At 38.0% G+C, this 20,748-nt stretch overlaps 1 protein-coding gene across 1 annotated transcript in view; it reads right to left on the bottom strand.

Moving 5' to 3' along the window:
* Positions 1 to 20,748, bottom strand: part of AR (androgen receptor) — a 173,875-nt gene that overhangs the window by 21,796 nt on the left and 131,331 nt on the right. The window contains exon 3 of the mRNA XM_008064301.1: positions 3,859 to 3,975. Coding sequence (XP_008062492.1) covers positions 3,859 to 3,975 — 117 coding nt within the window. The remainder of the gene's footprint in view (positions 1 to 3,858; positions 3,976 to 20,748) is intronic.

Below are 20,748 nucleotides of genomic sequence, written 5' to 3'. Positions count from 1 at the left end.
TTAAATGAAAAGTAGTCAAGGGATTTAATTCTTGGTTTTTTAAAGGTAGTAGAAATGAATCATGTAGAGAAATGCCCATCTTTGTCTTGGATAGGCAGGTGAAAGCCTAGAGGCAGTGTTTAAGGAAATCATCTTGAGACTTCAACCATCCCCAAGATCCATTCAAAAACATCTAGAGCTGCTAGGAAAAGAAGTAAGGAACAGGTAGGCAGGCCTGGAAGCAGGTAAGAAGAGGCTATATGTATTACATGTCTCTGAGTTGAGGAGGTTCCATTACCAAATAGTAGATGAAACACTAAAGGGAAAGCCAGATGAGAGCAATCTTGGGGCCTCAAGACCAAGAAGTCATCAGCTGCAGAGCACTACATTCTTTAAGATATAGAGACAGCCCTACTTCTCTCCACTCTCTCACAAATCTACTGATTCAGTCTACCTTTAGATATATGATATATCTTAAATAGGTGTGAGTGGAGACAGCTATAATTACTATGTGTCAAAGCACTCAAGTCTTAACTATCTATATTTCTGGGAGCACGGGACAAATAATCTAAGAAAAGGCTGAAAAACTTAAAATCATTTCTGCGTGACTTTATACATAGAATCACAAAATGTTAGCATCAGAAAAGTCTTTGTTGAAGCCCACTATTCCAATTTTATGATGGGAAAACTAAGCCTCAGAAGGGAGGTCTTTCTGAGGAACTTGCTCAAGGCCACATCTTTAGCTGACATTTTGGAATGTACAGTTTTGATTCGAGTGATGAGAATCAGAAAGCAAACTTATATGAATTCTCTTTCAAGGTGATCAAGAATGTTTATGCTAAACTCAAATCTTATGAAAATGGGAGTTTGTTGCTTAAGTATTCACAAGGGCCACTCTGTTGGTGCTTTCTTTCTTTCTTTTCCATTGTTCAAGTAAAGGTGTGATGTACACTGAATTTGCAAGTTAACAATAAACTTACAAGGCAGTTGCTGCAGGAAAGCAGGAAATGTGGAGAAAAGTTCAGTAAAATGGAAGGGTGTGTACCTCAAGCAGTGGTTTAAGAAGGTAAACACTTGGGATTTTACTAACAGTACTTAAACATAGCATATGATTTCTCTAATTACTGAAACAGCCACCGAACAGGATCCCGGTGATACTTTCTGGTTTCAGGTGATCAGGAGTGATTTCTGGTGAGCCTCTGCCTGTTGAAGCTGTTATCTACTATAGGGCATGCAAAGTAATTCAGGGTAAAAACCATTGGGAAGTGCTGTGAACAATCTTACCAGCTAAATTACCAGTGACCTCATCGTCATAATAAACCTTTACATTTGTCTAGCACTTGGTTATTTATCGAGGATGTTCACATTCATTATGTCATCTGATCCTCATTATAACTCTGTGAGGGCAGTGTCTCTAAATTGCAGATGAAGAAATCAAGGCTCATTGGAGGTAACAGTAACTATTGGAGCGGGGCCTTTAACCTAGGTCTGACTGATTCCAAAAGCAAGATCATTTACACACAAGATCCTAGCATCTTATGAACTGTGAGCACTTCTTATTTTTTATTTAGAGGCAAGATCTCACTCTGTCACCCAGGCTGGAGTGCAGTGGCCCTATCATAGCTAACTGTAGCCTCGAACTCCTGAGCCCAAGGGATCCTCTTGCCTCAGTCTTTCAAGTAGCTAGGACTACAGGCATGCACCATCACACCTGGGGGCTAATTTTTAATTTTTTTGTCTTATTATGTTGCTCAGACTATTGTAAACACTTCTTGCAGTTTGCCAGCCTGAAGCTCTAATGCCTAGCCTGGAGCCTTGTACAAAATAGATGTTCAATAAATACCATAGAAATAGAACTAAAATGAAAATTCAACATATTGATTCTTAGCTAATCTTCATTGTGCTGACCAAGTCCACTCCAACTGGAGTACTCTACCCATTAAATCAATTTGAAAGCTTACTATACCACTCTCTCCAATAAACTAATTTAAAAACTTGTGTCTGACTGCTATATAGTATAGTGAAATTATCTGTTATACACAGGCTCCCTTTCAACAGGAGTTCACTGTAATCATGTCACAGACTGCTTTGTAATGGAAGATGTTGGCCGAGACATGGAAGTAAATGTTAAGATTTGGACCCAAATGTTATGAGGACTTTTGCTACAATTAAACTTTACCTGCATCAAGGTGGGTTAGCAATTCATATCAACAGATGGCAAGCCAAGAGTTTCTCCACCTGGGAGCCCATCTTGTACACAAAATTCACAGAAGGTTAAATAATTGAGAGTTGAGTGTATCAGAACCCTCACCATGGAGTTGCAACACTCATATGCAGAAAATTTCCTCTTGTCAATCGCTTTGTCACCTTTTCTGCCTTTCCCTCTGCACTCCCCCACCCCAGTCCTGCTTCTTCCTCCTCACTAAAAACCACAATTGTTGGATTTCTTTGGAGTACACCAAGCAAACAAAAAACAAGATTGTTTTTTCTCTGATATTTGAGTCTCATTTGATGTGGTTGCCCTGAAAGCCACTTATGTAGCATCTGCCTGTGATGTCTGGGAGTACTAGATGCTACATGAGATGCTTCTTTTGAAATGGTCTCTAACTGAGCCTAAGTCAATTCATTTGAGGTACTTTAGTCCGTTTAAGGAACACTACTGGCCTGTGAGGAGGGGAGGATATAGTTATCTACATGAAGACCCATACATGGCCCTGCTACAAGGTGAAAAAACAAGTTGATGTCTATAAATGTGCACATAGGCAGACAAGGTACTTAGCACCTTAAAGAAAGTCAGAGATAGACAACTGCTCTAAATTGGTCTTGAGAGAAGGGAGAGAGCTGGATCCTAGGTACTTGAGTTATCCAGACTGACAATGAATAAACAGGTATGAGGCTACAGTTGCAGGTCCTCAGAAATAGGCTTGCCTTTCTTCAAACTGCATTTCTAAATCAAAGTCAACTAATGAGTTTGCTTTTCTCATGAAAGATGAATCTTTTTGGAAGCAGTAGGCAGCAGGGAGGACCCTGATATTGGGCAGATGTAAACACAAAGAGATGAGGAATTTGGAGAGGAAAATTATAGGTGTCAATTGACTAATGATAAGGCTTTCTGGAATGGTGATAATGCTCATGAAAGACACAGGCTTAGGGGACAGAGAGTTTTATGATAGAGAGTTGCCCTTGAACATGCTGTTTCTAGTGCTTCTATCAAGCTACTGAGCTACTGGAAAAAAATGCTTTTGGAAATGATCAATAGATTTGCAAAGAAAAGGAAATGATTAAAACGCCTGCTCATCCCTGGGAGAAGTAGGATGGAAAATTGGCTCTGTTTGGCAGCCTAGCCACAGGCTCCAAAGAGAAGGCAGCTTCTCATTCCAGGTGGCAAGCCCTACAGTTAGCTGAGAGATATTTCTAGATTTTCAGGGCCAGCTTGTGCTTGGGTTATCCTGCACCTGTGACTGTTCTGCATTCCTTAGTTCCCTCATCCTATCTACCACTGAACAACACCAGGCTAATACCATTAAGTCCTCTGTGGAATCCTGTGAAGTCAAGTGCATATTCGCTCACCCTTTGTTGGTTCCTAATCCCTGCCTCACACCTCCTGCTCTAACGCCAAACCCCAGTGTGTGTGTGTGTGTGTGTGTGTGTGTGTGTGTGTGTGTGTGTGTGTGTGTGTGTGTGTCATGATTAAGAATAAAAAACGCACCTGCTGGCTGATGGCCATGTTGGATACAAAAGGGACAACCTGCAGCTAGAGCATGTTTGCCCCACTTGCAAGCATCAAAGAGGAAAACCTGGTTTAAAGTGAGAAATAGAAAATGAGGGAGGGATGGGGAGAAGTAAGGAGGCAGAGAAAGAGAAAGAAAAGTATCTTACCTCCTAGAGTCATCCCTGCTTCATAGCATTTTCGGAGACGACAAGATGGACAATTTTTCCTTCGGAATTTATCGATGGTGCAATCATTTCTGCTGGCACACAGATACTTCTGTTTCCCTGGGAGAACAGATACAAGAGTAGACAGACCTATTAATGTGTTTCCAGGGTCTCTTTCTTTGAGTATTTGTAAAACAAAAAAGGTGTGAAGATATATCCTACCAGATGAGAGAAGTGAACAGAGAATGACCTCAAACAGTTTGATCATATAGAATCTGTTAAAACATTCTGGTTTAATTTAGTGCTATATTGTTTAATTTTCATAAGTGTTTTTACAACAATGAGTAATGCAGGTCCTGCTGATGCCTCCACTATTAGGACTATTCACTGGTTTTAAAATAAGATGCTTTGCTTTTACTAAAAGCCAGAAATGATTATGAGAAAATGATGAATTGCGAAAATTGTCGCTACTTTAGCATGGTACAGCAGAGACTTGGCCTCAGTCAATGTTTCCTCTTACTGACACCTGTAACTGTGCACAGGATTATACTTGAGCTAATGAGATGCCTATATTTCATAATACTAGTACAGGTAAAACTTCTATAAAAGGGAACTCCATGGGATTTCTAACTGTTTTGAAATTACTTGTAATCAAACCCCCAAACTTGCAGGTTATACAAATCAAACAGCTATAAAGCCTGCTCTGTGTAGTGAATCACAGCAAGTAAAAGGAAGTTCTCTAAAATCAGCAGAATAACAAAGAGCACTGTCATGCATACCTGGAGTTGTCTCACACACACATGCACACTTGTGCACCCAGGACCACAGACACTCAGACAAAGACATGAAGGTCATCTCAAAAACATATATTTTGCTTAATAAATACTTTGTTTCTTTATTCTTAGCACAAGCCTGGCACATGGATTGACTGAGTATACAAGTGGAGCAGAGAGATGCATGGGCACATTAGAGTTACCAGCAGAATAGACAAAGATACATTCCTGGCTGCTCTGAAACATGCAGAACTTCTCATGCTTACAGCCCTGCTCCAGCCTGAGCTTTTACATCACTCCACTCAACTCTTTCTCCAAGCCTCTGGTATTTTTTTTCTCACATTTATTGCTGTGCTTTGGTTTACTAGATAGACTGGGATTTTAGGGAAGCATCTTTTGGCAAAGGAAGAATGTTTGTGGTGGGGAAAAGTGGAAAAAAAACTAGAGTGATCATTATTTGATACCAGGAAAAGAAAACAACTATAAATTTAGCTATAGATTTGTTTTCTTCTCCCTTAACTAAGCCTAAAATTTATAGATAAGGTGTTGAAATACATATATTATAGTAGATCATTTTATATAGTAGATTTAATAGTAACCAGGTCAGCAAAGCACTGCTTTTACTTAAAGAGCTATTTGCAGAATATGGAATTAGTGTTATTGTAATATAAGATTCTTTTTCCTTCTCTCCTTTTTGTTTTCTGTTTCTTTCTCCCCCCCCACCCCTTCTCTCTTTCCTTACTCCCTTTGTTAAGGGATTTCAAAATGCTGGGCTTGAAGGAACTTCTAGAAATCACACCAAGGATAAGTTCTGGGGAAGTGACTTGCCTGAAGAAGCACACTGAATTGGAGGCCTCTAAAGAAAGAAAACTACCATTCACTGGGCACCTGCTATGAAGCAGGCTTGTGTTAGGTGTTTTATATACTCTATTTAAATGAATCATTCTAGCAGTGCTTTGAGGTAGGTACTATTATCATCTTAATTTAATTGATGGGAAAACCAAGGCTTCTAGACCAATAAGCTTTCTACCATACCACAGGATTTTATTTGCATAAATAGAACACATAATTTGCTAATAGCTCTTTTCTGCTGTAAACTGTAATATGTGCATAGAAAGGATGGTACTATGAGTGTTGTTCAGGCTTTGGATGTCAGCTCCTAGAATGCAGGCCTTGTATCCAATTTCAGTGGGTTAAGTTACACTTCTGTGGGTGTTCTAGAACTAAGACACCCCAGCGTATTGTTATTTCTGCAAACCTCAAGGCTAGCTTGTTACACTGATTACTGAAATACATGCAGGTTAGAGATACTTGACTTCTTTGAGAATCTCATCTTACACAGGAAAATACTAGTTCCTAGACCCCAGTTTGCCAAGGAAATGGCTGCACAGTCAATGGAATAAGACACCCAGAACAGTTCTATATTTCATCTCTGAATAAGAATCACCCTGTAAATGAGAGCAGTTACAGTGGAAAAAGCATGGAAGTTTTTTTTTTCATATGAAATTCAGATCATTTTCAGTTCATGAGTTTCAGTTCATACCTTTTCCTAAGATACCCTCTGGTCTAACACAAGATGACCTAAAACATAGGTATCCTTTATAATATACCCAGGAATAAATGCAAAACCCAGTACAACAAATGCCATTACATAGTAATTTAACATTTACTGAGCATCTATTATATGCCAAGCATTCTACTAGGTGTTGAGGTCACAGAGGAAAATCTATACTGCACAAAAATATTCATATCTCAGATAGGAGAAAGAGCAGTGAGCTGGAAGCCTTATTACTAACTCACAATATAACCTTGGACAAGTTCTTTACCTTCTCCAGGCCCCGCTGACAACATGAAATGGATTGGACTGGAAAATCATTAAAATATTTTCTAGCTCTAGGAATCTTGAAGGGTGTCTGGATTTCATCTATAATATGAAGTCTTACTGAGTCTTTAATGTAAAGGACTTAGGTACTACTGGTAAGAAATAAGCTACCCCAAATAACACTCTTTTGCCTCTTCACTCTGTCCTTTTAGGATAGTAAACTACTGTAACATCATCTCTTATAGCTAGTCATTTGATCTCTTCTCTTTGTTTTCAAAAATCCTCCAAAAAATCAAGGTGCTTAATATAGAGAGTTAGCCATATGCAACGTAGGCATAAAAAACATGCTTGCACATGTGTATATTCATGCATGTGCAAATGCACAAGTGTGTGAGTGTGTGGGTTTCTAAATTATCTGTGCAAATGTGCATATATGTATAATCATACCAAACATATAACACAGCAAAACTACAAATACATGTGCATGACACGTGTTTCTTTTGAAGCAGAATAATAAAATTCATGTTTGAAATGAACTTATTAGTCACAGAAGTGGTTGATAATTCCCAAGATGAATATGGGAGGAATCTCTTTTTTTCTGGAAATCCTAAAAATAAGTCCATAACTCACTTGTACAGTTTGGATTAGCGACATAGACAGAGGATGGAACAGACAACCTTCCAAGATTGCTTCATACCCACTTCTCCTATCTGAGTTATCACTTCCCTAAATGATGGCAGAGCCAATGTACAACCACTGGGTTGCTATTACTTCTTTCTTATTTATACTATTTATCCAAATATATGGTTGAAGTTATCAGGATTCTTAATAACAATAATCTCCCATTTGATTAGTTTACAAAGCTTAATAATAATCTGGGCAAACCAACAATAACAGGATTATTATACCCCATTATATGATAAGGAAAATGAGGCAAACATAGATGAAACTGTCTAGGACTTCCAATACTATGTTGAATACAATTAGTGAGAGTGGATATCTTTGTCCCACTCCTAATCTTAGGGCAAAAGCTTTCTTTTGATGTTAGCTATGGACGTGTGTATTTATTGTGTTGAGTAACATTCCTTTGATATCTAAACTTTTGAGAGTTTTTTAAAATCATAAAAAGATGTTGAATTTTGTCAAATGCTTTTTCTGTATCTATTGAGATGATCATATAAATTTTGGTCCTTCATTCTGTTAATATGATGAATCACATTTATTGATTTGTGTATGTTGAATCATCCTTTCATTCCAGGAATAATTCTAATATTTTGTTGAAGATTTTTGCATTTGTGTCCATCAGGAATACTGACCTGCCTGGCATCATATCCTTGGTTTTCTCCAAATCACAGTCCATAAGGTTACAAATCCCACAGACTGGAACAAGTTTTAAACATGATTTGGTTGCATCACACACATTCTTCCATGTAAGGCTCAAATCACATCTGTAGCATCCCTTCAAAGTGATTACCTCATCCCTTCTTGAATGTAGCCTATTTTATCTCTAGACTCTGTTATAAGACACTTCCTTCCAGGAAAGTCATTTGTCTCCTTGCAGCTGTAATTCATTGGGCCTAATTAGATATACTGAATCTCTGGGTGGTAAAAAACAAATCTTAAAAGCCTTCTAATAAAATGCCCCAAAGTAATGCTTGACTCTCAGTTATGAAAATGAACACAAAGTATTGAAATGCTGTGCCCCATACCACAATAGCAAGTTGGTGGTAGTGCCAGCCCAAATTTGAAGAACGTATGCAAAGGAAACATGGTGTGGGTAGTTGTAATTTGAAGACAAAGCATTCTGAGTGTGGCAGGAATCTTTGATCTTTTGTCTACGAAGTGTATGGTCCTGTGAGTGCCTTCTCTGTGTTCAGTTTGCAGAAGAAGTGTGTAAGTGGGATCTGGGGCTGCTCTAAGGTGATTCTAGAAGGTCTTCTATTCCCATGTTGTAGCCTAGGTGACTGAATAATTAACGTAAAGAACACCACTTCTAGCTGGGCTCGGTGGCTCAGCCTGTAATCCTGCGCCTTTGGTCACTCCAGTCTGGGTGACAGAGTGAGACTCCAACTCAAAAAAAAAAAAAAACACAACTTCCTATCCAGCTCTCCCTCCCCAGAGCAACAAACGTTATACATAGCTCTTTGACATTATTGACTTCCAACAGCAAATTTATGTCCACAACCTATAAAGAAGGTCTCACAAAAAGTCATTGTGAAATGGCTGGCAAAATAAAAAAAAAATCCTCTCATGTTGAAACAAGTAAGGCCACACTCTAGAGTTCCAAACAGACCACTCATTTAAATGCTTAATTACTGTCATATTAGAAGAATCCCAAACCCTTGACTACCGTGAATAGTCACATAATGGGTTAGCTAGCATAAGATCCTCTGCATGCCAGTTGGCTCTGAAATCCTTGACTGTCTGATGGTGTTATGCATCTTTCTTCATGGTTCTATTCTTTCATTATTAAACTTAAGTGTGATTCAAACTTCAGCAGAAACAGAGGCCATGAGACAACCTTCAGATTTTTTTCTTCACAGGCTTTCTATTTCTATTGTTTTCTGTCAACCCCATAGGTGCTCCCATGCAGTATGAGGTGAAGCCAATGTCTGATTAGGCTTCTTTCAACGTGTACATTTTGAAAAATCCCATTTGGAGCAAAGGAGGTAAGGCAGGGGAGTTACCAACTATTAGTACCATCATAACATGCAAATAAAGAAAGAATAGAATTATCATCTTCATTGTTAATCTACAGAGAAGATTGAAGAATTAAGATTTCTCACAAGTTTATATAGAGTATTAACTATATGAACAAGACAAAATGCTTTGTGACAGTATTTAAGAGAAGACCTAAATTAAATGAAAACATGTACCATGTTCCTGGTGGAAAAGATGTAATGTTGCAAATATTTTTAGTTTTTCCTCAATGAAATCTATAAATTTAAAACAACCACAACAAAATCTTGGTAAAATAATTCCAAAGTTTATCTCAAGGAACAAAATGTGTGATAATGCCAAGATATTAGTGAAAAAGAAGAGTAATGAGACCTTCCTTAGCAGGCATTTAAAGTATTATAAAGCCCTAAAGTCCCTGGTACCTATCATTCTACTTCCTGCTTCTATGAATTTGGCTTTTTTTCAGCATTATTCTCAATAACCAAAATATGGATACAACAGAAATGTCCATTAACAGATAACTGGATAAAGAAAATGTGATATATGAGAGGGGATCCCCCAAAACCCAGAATTTATTTATAAAAATTGTGTATTAAAAAAATTGCCAACTGTATATCTGACAAAGGTCTAACATCTAGGATCTACAAGGAACTCAAACACGCCAAAAGGAAAACACAAACAGCCCCATTACAAAGTGGGCAAAAGACATGAATAGACTCTTCTCAAAAGAAGATATACAGGTAGCCAAGAGACATATGAAAAAGTGCTCAGCCTCACTCATCATCAGAGAAATGCAAACCAAAACCACATTGAGGTACCACTTAACCCCAGTAAGAATGGCCATCATTAATAAAACAAACAACAATAGATGCTGGCGAGGATGTGGAGAAAAAGGAACGCTTCTACACTGCTTCTGGGAATGCAAACTAGTGCAACCTCTTTGGAAGACAGTGTGACGATTTCTGAAAGAACTAGAAATTGACCTTCCATATGACCCAGCAATTCTCCTATTGGGAATATACCTGGCGGAATTCAAATCATTCTACAAAAAGATACCTGCACACATATGTCTGTTGCAGCTCTATTCACAATAGCAAAAACATGGAACCAACCATGTTGCCCATCGAAGCTGAACTGGATTAAAACAATGTGGTACATATACACAATGGAGTATTATGCAGTCATAAAGAAGGACAAACATTTGGACTTCACAGCAACTTGGATGGATTTCGAGTCGATCATTCGCAGTGACAAAGAACAGAGTACCATATGTTCTCACTCATAACTGGACCTTGACCAATTATACTATAAGAAAGGGTTTGGTAGTAGTGGGAAACTCTCGGGGAGGGGGGCGTGGGATTGACAGTTGAGAAAAACTGCTTGGGGAGGGAGTGGCATACCTCATCAAGAAGAGTACCTGTATAATCAACGTTTGTATGCCTAACCCTGAATTGTACCTCACATCTTACATGTTTTAACTTCAGTCACCTTCAAAGTACTCTCCATTTGATGCAATACACCTATCAAGATGCTTTTTCCATTGCTCAAAAGTTTTTGATCTTGCCAATTTTGATGCCTTTTAGTGCTCCTGCCATTTTTTGTTTGTTTGTTTCATCTCTTCCATATTGACAAAATGTTTTCCTTTGAGGACTTTTTTCATCCGGAGAAACAAACAAGCAAGCAAAAGTCACTTGGGGAAAGATCGGGTGAATAGAGAGGGAGGGGCATGGAGGTCATGTTGTTTTTGATCAAAAATTGCTGAGCACTCAGCATCATGTGGACAGGTGCGTTGTCATGGTGGAAGAACCAATCACCTGTTTGCCACAACTCTGGACGTTTTTTCCACAAATTGTGATTCAACCTTCTCAAAACTTTCAGATAAAAACTTTGGTTGACCGTCTGATTTGGAGGAATAAATTCTGAGGGTACTACAAGGGACCTACCCTCCAAAAAAAGACAATTCTGGTTTTGGGAGGTTCCCCCTTGTTTATAAACAATGGGATACTATACAGTTTTTAAAAAGAAGGAATTTTGTTATTTGCAGCAACATGGATGAACCTGGAGGCATTATGCTAGGAAAAATAAGCCAGGCACAGTGGGATAAATATACTGCCTGATCTCACTTATATGTGGAATCTAAAAAACTTGAACTCATTATGGTTTTTTTTTTTGCAGTAGACTCTTTACAAATGAAACATTACATAGAAGTTCCATATATAAAACAGATAAAATTAAATTTAGTCTGCCTGAAACTTAGAACTCTCCCTGCTAGACCTTTCCTTTTCTGCTTGTCTCTGCAAACTTAGCCTTGTGATATGTCTTAGAGAAACTCTGAGGACCCCCCTAGGGCTTTGTGGAACAGTTTGGAGACCTACTGTTTTAATTCAACCCTCCCACCCCTATTTTACAGATTGAGATTCAGAGAATGGAAGAGACTTGCTTAAAGTTACACCAGGAGTCAGTGTTAAAATACAGGCAATAATCCGGGTGTCTTTATTTCTAGCCCAACAGTACAGTGCTATTCTCACATGAAACAACAGATGAAAAAATACCATATAAAGCATAAAGGATTATACAGATTATATCTATTATAATTATTAAAATAACAAACTCTTAGAATGGCAGAACAGGAAAGAACCTCTGTAGATATCTAGTCTCAAATTTTGTTTTACAGATGGGGAAGCTGAGATCCAGAGAGCAGAATGGACCTGACCAAGATTACACAATGAGGCAATGACAGTGATGGAACTAAAACTCAGGTCTCCTGCCCACTATAGTCTATGTATTCTCTGCACACTTGCGTTATTCTGAAATCATTTTCATACTCATTATCTCACTGAGCCTTCCTTCAAAGTAGAGAGGATACCCTCAATTTATATATCAGGAAACCTGAAATACAGAGTGCTTACTGATATGAGCGAGTATAGCTCAGTTTCAATCCAGATTGTCATATGCTTTATACTTAACCACTATAACTGAGAACATATTTTATTTTCCTCTCTCCTGAATTACCTGCCTTGTATGTTCTAAATCTACCCACTGCCTCTTCAAAGTGACAAGGAGAGGTAACACTTGACTTGCCTGGAGAGAACGATGAAGAGAAGAGGCCCTACTGTGTTTTTATTTGTACTCTTCAGGGTGACTACAAAGATGCTACCTCATTTAATTCTTGCCAAAACTCTTCCAGGTAGCTACTATTCCTTTTTTAGAGGTGAGAAAAATAAGGCTCAGGGACATTGAATAAATTACTTGCAGTTATCACTAGCTAGTAAGTGGAGGAAGCAGGGTTAGAAATCAGGTCTGAATTATCTGTAATATTGATGCTTGCCCTTGTCAATGTGATGTGCTCTCTCAAACTGGACTTGGTCCTATGCTTCAAAAGACAGAAGCAGTGCTAAATAGTAAAAAGAGCACAGAGCAGGAAGGTCTGTTGCCTCAATGAATCATTATGTGACTTTATGTATATCTCTATTTCTTTTTAAATCTTGGTTCCCCTGATCTATAATAAGAAAGTAATGGGGTACATACCAAGAGAACAGTAGTCACCTAAAGAAAGTGGGTTTAGGCATCTTCTATTCCTATTAGAATTTTTGCTGGGGATCTCAGGGTATACCTGAGGATGACTCAAGAAGAACTGAAGCCGATCTGCATTCCTATTCTTGTTTTTCCAGTCTCAACTTTCTTGACTCTAAGGACTTCCCCTGAAAAACAAAACACTACCCTACAGAAAGAAGTAGCTAAGTCCTTCTCCCCTAAGTGATCTTTAAAGACAGGAATCAGCCTGAGGCCTGTTTAGGGTCATGTATCTTATGAGGATGACATTGTTAGGGGTTGAGGCAGAGTAGAACCTCTGGTTTAATCACTCTAGGGCACACATCTTTGAAAAGTTCTTTTGAGCTTTGTCGAGTTCTAGTTACTATTTTCTCCCAGGATACTGCTCTTGGGTCAAACTAGTGGAACAAACTAGACAGCTCTAGACAAAACCTGGGCCCTGGCAAAAGGCAGGTCTTGTGGGAAGGACTTGTAACATGGCAGTGTCCTGTGACTCCAAGGATGTGATGGCTCCCCTGTATGTCCCCCTTCCACCCAAAAACACAAGAGGAAGTTAACTCAGTACCATGGTTCAGCCCTCAGCTGATGCCCTATAAGGATGCTTTTGAAAGTGGTCATGAAGTCATCATCGTTCTTGTTTCTTTTGAACTTATGGTTAGCTCTAGAGAGAAGGAACTGAAGCCAAGCCCAGATTCCTTGACTTTTAGTACTCTTACAATCTGGCCCAAGTTACATCCAATGGAAATTGAAAGCAGGGGTCTCCAACCCCTGGGCCATAGTATGGTACCAGTGTACCAGTCCATGATTTGTTAGGAACCAGGCTGCACAGCAAGAGGTAAGTGGTGGGCAAGTAAGTGAAGCTTCTTCTGTATTTACAGCCACTCCCTATTACTATCTGAGCTCTGCCTTCTGTCATATCAGCGGTGGAATTAGATTCTCATAAGAGTGCAAACCCTGTTGTGAACTGCATATGCGAGGGATCTAGGTTGTGTACTCCTCATGAGAATTTAATGCCTGATGATCTGAGGTGGAGCTGAGGTGGTGATGCTAGCATTGGGGAGAGGCTACAAATACAGATTAACATTAGCAGTGAGATTTGACTGCATAGAGACCATAATAAATCAATTCCTTGCAGACTCATATCAGAACCATATCAGTAAGTGGCAAGTGAATTGATGCACTTCAATTGTACAGCTACATCTGATATAAGGCTTTAAGTTGGAATCCAACACTTATTTTCGTCTCCACACGGCCCACTCATTATTTTATTTACTAGTCTGTCTGCATCTCTTTTTTAAATGATGAGTTGTATAATTACTTCATTATATATTACAATGTAATAATAATAGAAATAAAGTGTGCAATAAATGTTATGCACTTGAATCATTCCAAAACTTCTCCCCACCCCCAGCCCATGGAATGATTGTCTTCCATGAAACTGGTCCCTGATGCCAAAAAGGTTGGCGCTAATCTAAAGGATACTGGACTGGCACTCAGAAGAATAGGTGTCAAATCTCAGTTCCACTACTTGGTATTCAATTGGAAGTCTGGGCCTTGCTTCTTAGGGATAAAACAATAGCATTGTTTGTTAAAGGATACAAAACTACAGCTAGATAGGAGGAAAACATTCCAGTGCTTTACATCACTGTAGGATAACTATAGTTAACAAAATATATAGTTACAAAGCCTAGAGGGAGGATATTGAATGTTTTTAACAAAAAGAAATAATAAATGTTTGAGATGATGGACATGCTAATTACTCTGCTCTGATCACTATACATTATATGTATCAAAAAATCATTATGTACCCCATGAGTAAATACAATTATTATTTGTCAATTAAAAATAAAATTTAAAATATGACACTGACTACTTCACGGAGTTGTGAAAAACAAACAATAAAGAATTCATGTCAAATAATCTGGACAAGGGAATATATTAGATACTTTATAAGAGCTATGTGTTAAGTTACTGAATCTATCTTCTCTTCATCAATGACCTTTTCTTTTTTATTATAAAGACGTGGGGTACAATTCAGGGTTAGGTATACAAACATTGATTATGCAGGTACCCTTGTTGATGAGGTATGCCCCTCTCTTCCCTAGCAGTTTCCCTCAACTCCCAATCCCACCCACCCCTGATAGTTTCCCATTACTGACAAATGCTTTCTTAAAGTATTATAATTGTTCAAGGATTGACCCTCTTCTAATCCTTCTACTCTCTTCATTCGCTCCTGTCCTGGTCATAAACATTCTGTCTTCTGCACCTTATCCTTAACACACACATACACAGACGCATACACTTCTCTGCTAAAGCCAACCTTGCAATGTCTAGTTCCAGACCACCTTACCTGACTACTAAAGTTCACATAAGCCTCCTTCTTCAAGAGAAGAAGTGGAAGAAGGTAAGGTTGATAAGCTGGATTGTGGGTCGGCCATGAACGACTTTGAATGTTATGCTCTGCAATTTAAGCCTGAACATGATGAAGTATGTGAATATGTCATTGAGCTCAACAAAGAAAATGCTTCACAACTATCATCTGATGGCTAAAGAATAATCTTTGAGTATGTATACTTACTGTGCTCCAGACACTATTCTGGGCAACCGAGGAAACAAAAGTGAATAGTACAGTGAAAGGCCTTGCCCTCAAGTTAGGTAATCTTTTGATAGAAGTAGACAAACAATAAGTGGCAATAAATAATACAATAGATATTTTTAGATGGTGATATATACAATGAAGAAGATAAAACAGGATAATGTGATAAAATGGGGGGAGGCTAATTTAGGTAGAACGTTTGAGGGAGATTCTCTGAGGATGTAGCATTTGATCTGAGAACTGAGTAATAGGAGGGGCCAGACATGCAAAAAGGCAGGAGAGGAGCATTTCCAACAAAAGAAACAGCAAATGCAAAGGCTGGAAGTCCTGAATGAACTTGGTATGTTCTTGGAATAGCAAGGTGGCCAGTGTGATTGGTGTGTGATGAAGGAGGCAAGGTGGTAGAAAAAGCTCATTAGATGGCAGGATCAGGGTGAGCAGGGCAATAATTTTTAACCTTGGCTGTAAATCAGAGTTTCCAGGGGGGCATTTACAAAATTTTAATGTCTGGACTCACTCCCAGTAGTTCTGATTTAATTGATCTTGTTTAGGGGTAAAGTGTGGGCACCATGATTTTTAAAAGCTTTCCTATTGCTTCTAATATATAGGCAAGGGAGAGAACTGCTGGTGCTGGACTTTGATTGCTTACAAAGTTTTGCAGCTGACACCAGATTAATAACGGGGTAAATATTTGACATTGGAGTAGAACTGGACAGTTTAAAGAATTCCGTACTGCTGTATTTGTGTATGTGTCCATTTGTGTGTGTGTATGTGTGTGTGTGTGTGTGTGTGTGTGTGTGTGTGTGTGTGTGTGCATTCCTTTGGAGACCAACAAGGATCAGACCATTTAGGTGAGGAATATGGAGAGCACCAAATGGACGATGTTCTTCAGAAGGGGTCTGGGAGAAGTATAAGATCTAATGTCTTCAAGGATAACACTATGAGGAATTGTCCAGCTTACTTCAGGCAAGGTCACCTGACATTTGGCCAGACCTATGCTTTATGTTCTTAAGCTGCCTTTCCTTAGGTTCTGTCCAATGTTGTGCTGGAGATGGCTGGCACTGACTCGCAAAAATTGACTCTAAGCATCTTTCCAGTTTCATATTTGTGTTGGTAGCTTGAAATTGGCCACAAAAGGAATATCTAAATCATAAAAACTGGCAAACACTACAAATTAATCCTTCTTATCCACCCTGTAGAAAACGAGTTTATGGATATGCCACTGCCTCTGTCCTTGTTATAGCTTTACTCTCCTACAGCTAGGACTGACACCCTTGTTCTTTTCTCCCTACACTTTTATTTAAGAGCACATCTGGGGTTTGGTAATACTATTGGAGTCACAACCTCTGCAGACTCAATTGCACTTTAGAAACATAACTCCATCTTCACATGATTTACCCAATAGATGTGTTCCAGAACAGATGAACAAATCACATTTCTTTAACTGACTTTTCATCTAATTATACAATGGAGATTGATGATTTGACAAACCTTTGTTTTGAATATTTCTGCAAAGCCAAAACAATAATCCTTTTGTAAAATGAGCAGCAACTCTTTAATGTATTAATTCTGCCAAATCCAAATTTTGCACAATGATCTTACAGCCTTTGTGGAGGACAACTGGGTAACAGTTTTCAAAATTAAATAAACATATGTTTTGAGCCAGAGCACAACCTAAATGCCCATCAATAGAATACTGTTTAAAAAAATTATGATACAACCATACAATACAATCATTAAAAAATGTGGTAGACTTGTATACACTGATATGGAACAATATCCAAGACATACTATAATTTTTTAAAAAAACAAGATACAAAGCAGTACAAAACACTAGTGTAGGGAAAGCTGATATATTTTTGTATATGTAAATACATATACTATGCTTATAATGGTGGACAGAAACTAATAAAAAATAGTTGCCTGTGAGAAAGAGAAACACATATTTGAAGCATTTTTAACTTATTTATTTTTCACTTTTTAACTTCTGTAATTAAAAAATTTTGTGCTGTGTACGTGTATGGCTTACTCTAAATATAAATTTAAAATGTTTCAGCTGTGTTATAAACATCTCTGTGACATTGAAACAAATTCTATCCCCTCTCTGGTTTCAGTATCTCCTTCTATACAATAAGGGGGTTAGATTCTATAATACCTCAGAGAGGAAACCAAAAAGGGCTGCTCCCAGCATGCCCTAGTTCCTAATTTATAGATGTAATGCCTATAAATAATCCCATTTTCACATGTAATGTGCTGCCTGAAGCTGCTTTTCTAATAAAGTCAGAAATATTGTCTCTATTATTGCCAAAAATATCAATTAATTAGTCAACAAATGCTTACTGAAAGCCCAGTGACCCAGCTTTCTGTTGAAGTCTGTAGGGAAGAAGAAGAAATAATATATCTTACCTTTTAGGAGCTTGCAATCTGGTGGAAGATAACATAAATACACACAACACTGCAATAACACAAAATAATTCATGAGAGTTCTGGAATGAGGCAAGAAGGTCTAGATCATGGCTTGACTCCACTAGCTCAGTAGTTTTAGGAAAGCTACCACTTTCTTTTGAGCCTCAATTTATTTATATATGAAATGATGGGGGTGTGTGATGAAGGGAATTAGATAATTTCTCAGTAAATTAGTACTCAGCCCAGAGATCAAGATTCTATCAAGCATAGATGTTAAAGCTTCTATTAGGTGTCCATAGACTATTTGTAAATTGGCAAAGCAGCATGGTGTGGCGGCAGGAGCAGGGACTTGGGAGTCAGAGGGACTGGATTATGAATTCCAGCAAGGCTACTTACTAGTTGTGGGAAATAACGTAATCTTAGGCAAACAGCATAGCCTCTCTGATTCTGTTTCCTCCCTTATAATATAAGGATCATAATTTCTACCTTTGCAGAACTGTGATTATTTAAAAACAACATATGTGAAGCATCTGGAAAATTTCAGGTACTCGGTAAACAGAAACTGTTAAAATGATGTGCCTACTCCTGGTATCTTCCCCTGGAAACTCAAGAAGCACTGATCAAAGCTGGAGTGCCTTGCTGAAACGTTTATTGTGTAGCACTCAAGGGCTGTACTTAATGTTATTTATTTATTTATCAAGTGCTCCACAATAAAGAGCTTTAATCAAATTATTCCAATTTTCTTCTTATATACCAAGTATAAAGTCACTTAAAATCAAATTTGAAAATTAAAACTTAATCTGCAGCTCAGACACACCCACATTGTACTCGGCTTCTGGGTGTTGTTCTGATTTGATTTTCTGAAAATTCAAAAGCTACTTATCAAGATGATTATAGTGTACACCTTAACAAAAACACTTATATGCTGCTTGACAAGATTAAAAAGAGAGAGAGGGAGGGGCAAGGGAGAGAGAGAGAGAACAAGAGGAAAAAGAAGGAGGAGGAAGACAAAGTGGAAGGAGGGAAGAAAAGGAGAAGAGAGAAGGAGGAGGAGGCAGAAAGGGAGGAGAAGGCAGAAAAGGGTAGGGGGATTAAAAAAGAGAAAAGAAGAGAAGAAAAAAGACAAGAGAAGAGAAGAGAATTTAGAAAGAAAAATCCAAGCTGGAGCCCCACTAAGGAACTATTAATTTGTGTCACAACTTCAAGAAAAGTTAGAGAAGCTACCAGCACCACCCTAAGTGCTGCCTCACTGTGGTCAGCATTGCTTATCCTGTTGCTCTCATTTTCATTGGGGAAGAAAGTGCTGCTGATTTAGAAGGGGGATGTGAGCCTACATTCCAATGATTTCATAACTACCTTCACCAAAAATCTGCCAAGGACTGCTTTGAATGAATTTGCTTTAAGGAATCACAGTGTGATGGGCTCAGAGCACTAAGAGGGTAATTTTTTTTCTCATTCCAGTAAAGTGGCAAAAAGATTGAGATGAAACATTCACTGAAGAATCAGTGGAAACTCCAGAAAAGGAGAGAAGTCAATGCAGTATAATTAGGAAGAAATCTGTAGTTTGATAAATTTATATTCAAATCTTTGCTCTGCCTCTTACTAGCTGCAACTTCAAGAAAGTTATCTGACTCTCTGAGCCACAGTTTAGCTGCTGTAAAATGGAAATGATAATACATAAATATGTTGCAACATTTAAATGAAATAATGTATGGAAAGAAATTAAAACAATGTCTGACACACACAAGCATTCACCAAATACCGAGAGAAAAATAAAAATAGAGAGAAGGTGGATGAATGAGTTGTTTAAGATAGAACCTAGGAGAAGATGTGCAAAGAATTAGATGAAAAAGAGGAGCAGTTGTTATAAAATGTCATCAGAAGATAAAATAATAAGATGGTAATAATCTTTACAGTAAAAGAAATGCTAACATCTAACAAATATTAAGTTATTGAGATGAAAGAAGAGATAAGAAAAGTTACCATCCACAGGAGTAATCTTGATGGAAACACAGAGTTTTACTAAGTGAACAAAGCATTGGTAGAGCATATCAGGCAGATGGGATGATGTGTTTTAAAAAACATGCAGGTTGGAGGGAGTCAAGATTGACATATGAAATAGACCGTGAAATTATTTGTTGGTTATCAAAGCTTCAACATATTCAAGCAAGCTTTATCAAACACACTGACTCTATTTTTCTGTTTGCTTTCTACTAAAAACAATGATTTTTCTTTTTATGGCTACCTTAAGACAGCCAAACAGGTTTGACTGTTCCTTCACCTGCACTTTGTTGATTACTACCTGTTAAACTAGTTGCAGGAACTGACTCTTAGGTGTGACCAAAAGAAAAAAAAAATCCATCTGGAAACTAGTTGGGTACTGCTGGTATGCTAAGTGCTTAGTTAAAGTACTCCTAGACTTTTTCTTCCAACCATCAAAGCCTAAGGAGGCAGGGAGACTGAATCCATGGAGAAAGGTCCACCTATACCACCCGTTTGCCATGAAGATAATTTATTTTCCTGCTATATACTTGAGTTTTCTAAAAAAACTACCACCCAAAATGTTGATATCAACTGATTTGTAGATAAAAATCCATTTTGTCATTGACAAAATGAGAAATCTCCCATAACTAGTAGATTAAAATTCCGTTATAACAATGAATGAATAAATTACTCCTTTCCATTTGTGATTTAAAGGTCAGGAGAATGCAAATGTACATGTTGCTAGGTTTTTTTGATGAAAAAGCACAAAGCAAAAAAAAAAAAAAAATCTTACCCTGCTCAACTTGAGGAATGTCAGCTGACAGTCAGGTCTGAATTCATCTGTTATATTTTTCACTTTACCAAGAGACCCTAGATATCTGGGAGCCTCTGTATTCGAGAGCACATTTTCACACCAAAGGCACCAAAGATTTTCTTGGAAAATTGAAGAGCCATCCTTGGTTCCGGAACAAATAGAATCAATAATTTTTTTAACAAACCAGAAAAAGGAGACCTGCTAATTTCCAGTTTGAAAGAGGCCCATTCTCAAAATCAAGGATGTAAAATTATGTACAACTAATGAC

Source organism: Carlito syrichta, unplaced genomic scaffold, assembly GCF_000164805.1.
Source record: "Carlito syrichta isolate Samal-C Ts95f unplaced genomic scaffold, Tarsius_syrichta-2.0.1 Scaffold307264, whole genome shotgun sequence".
Lineage (NCBI taxonomy): Eukaryota > Metazoa > Chordata > Mammalia > Primates > Tarsiidae > Carlito > Carlito syrichta.
Note: the sequence above shows the minus strand (reverse complement) of the source record. Positions and strands in the feature narration are given on the sequence as shown.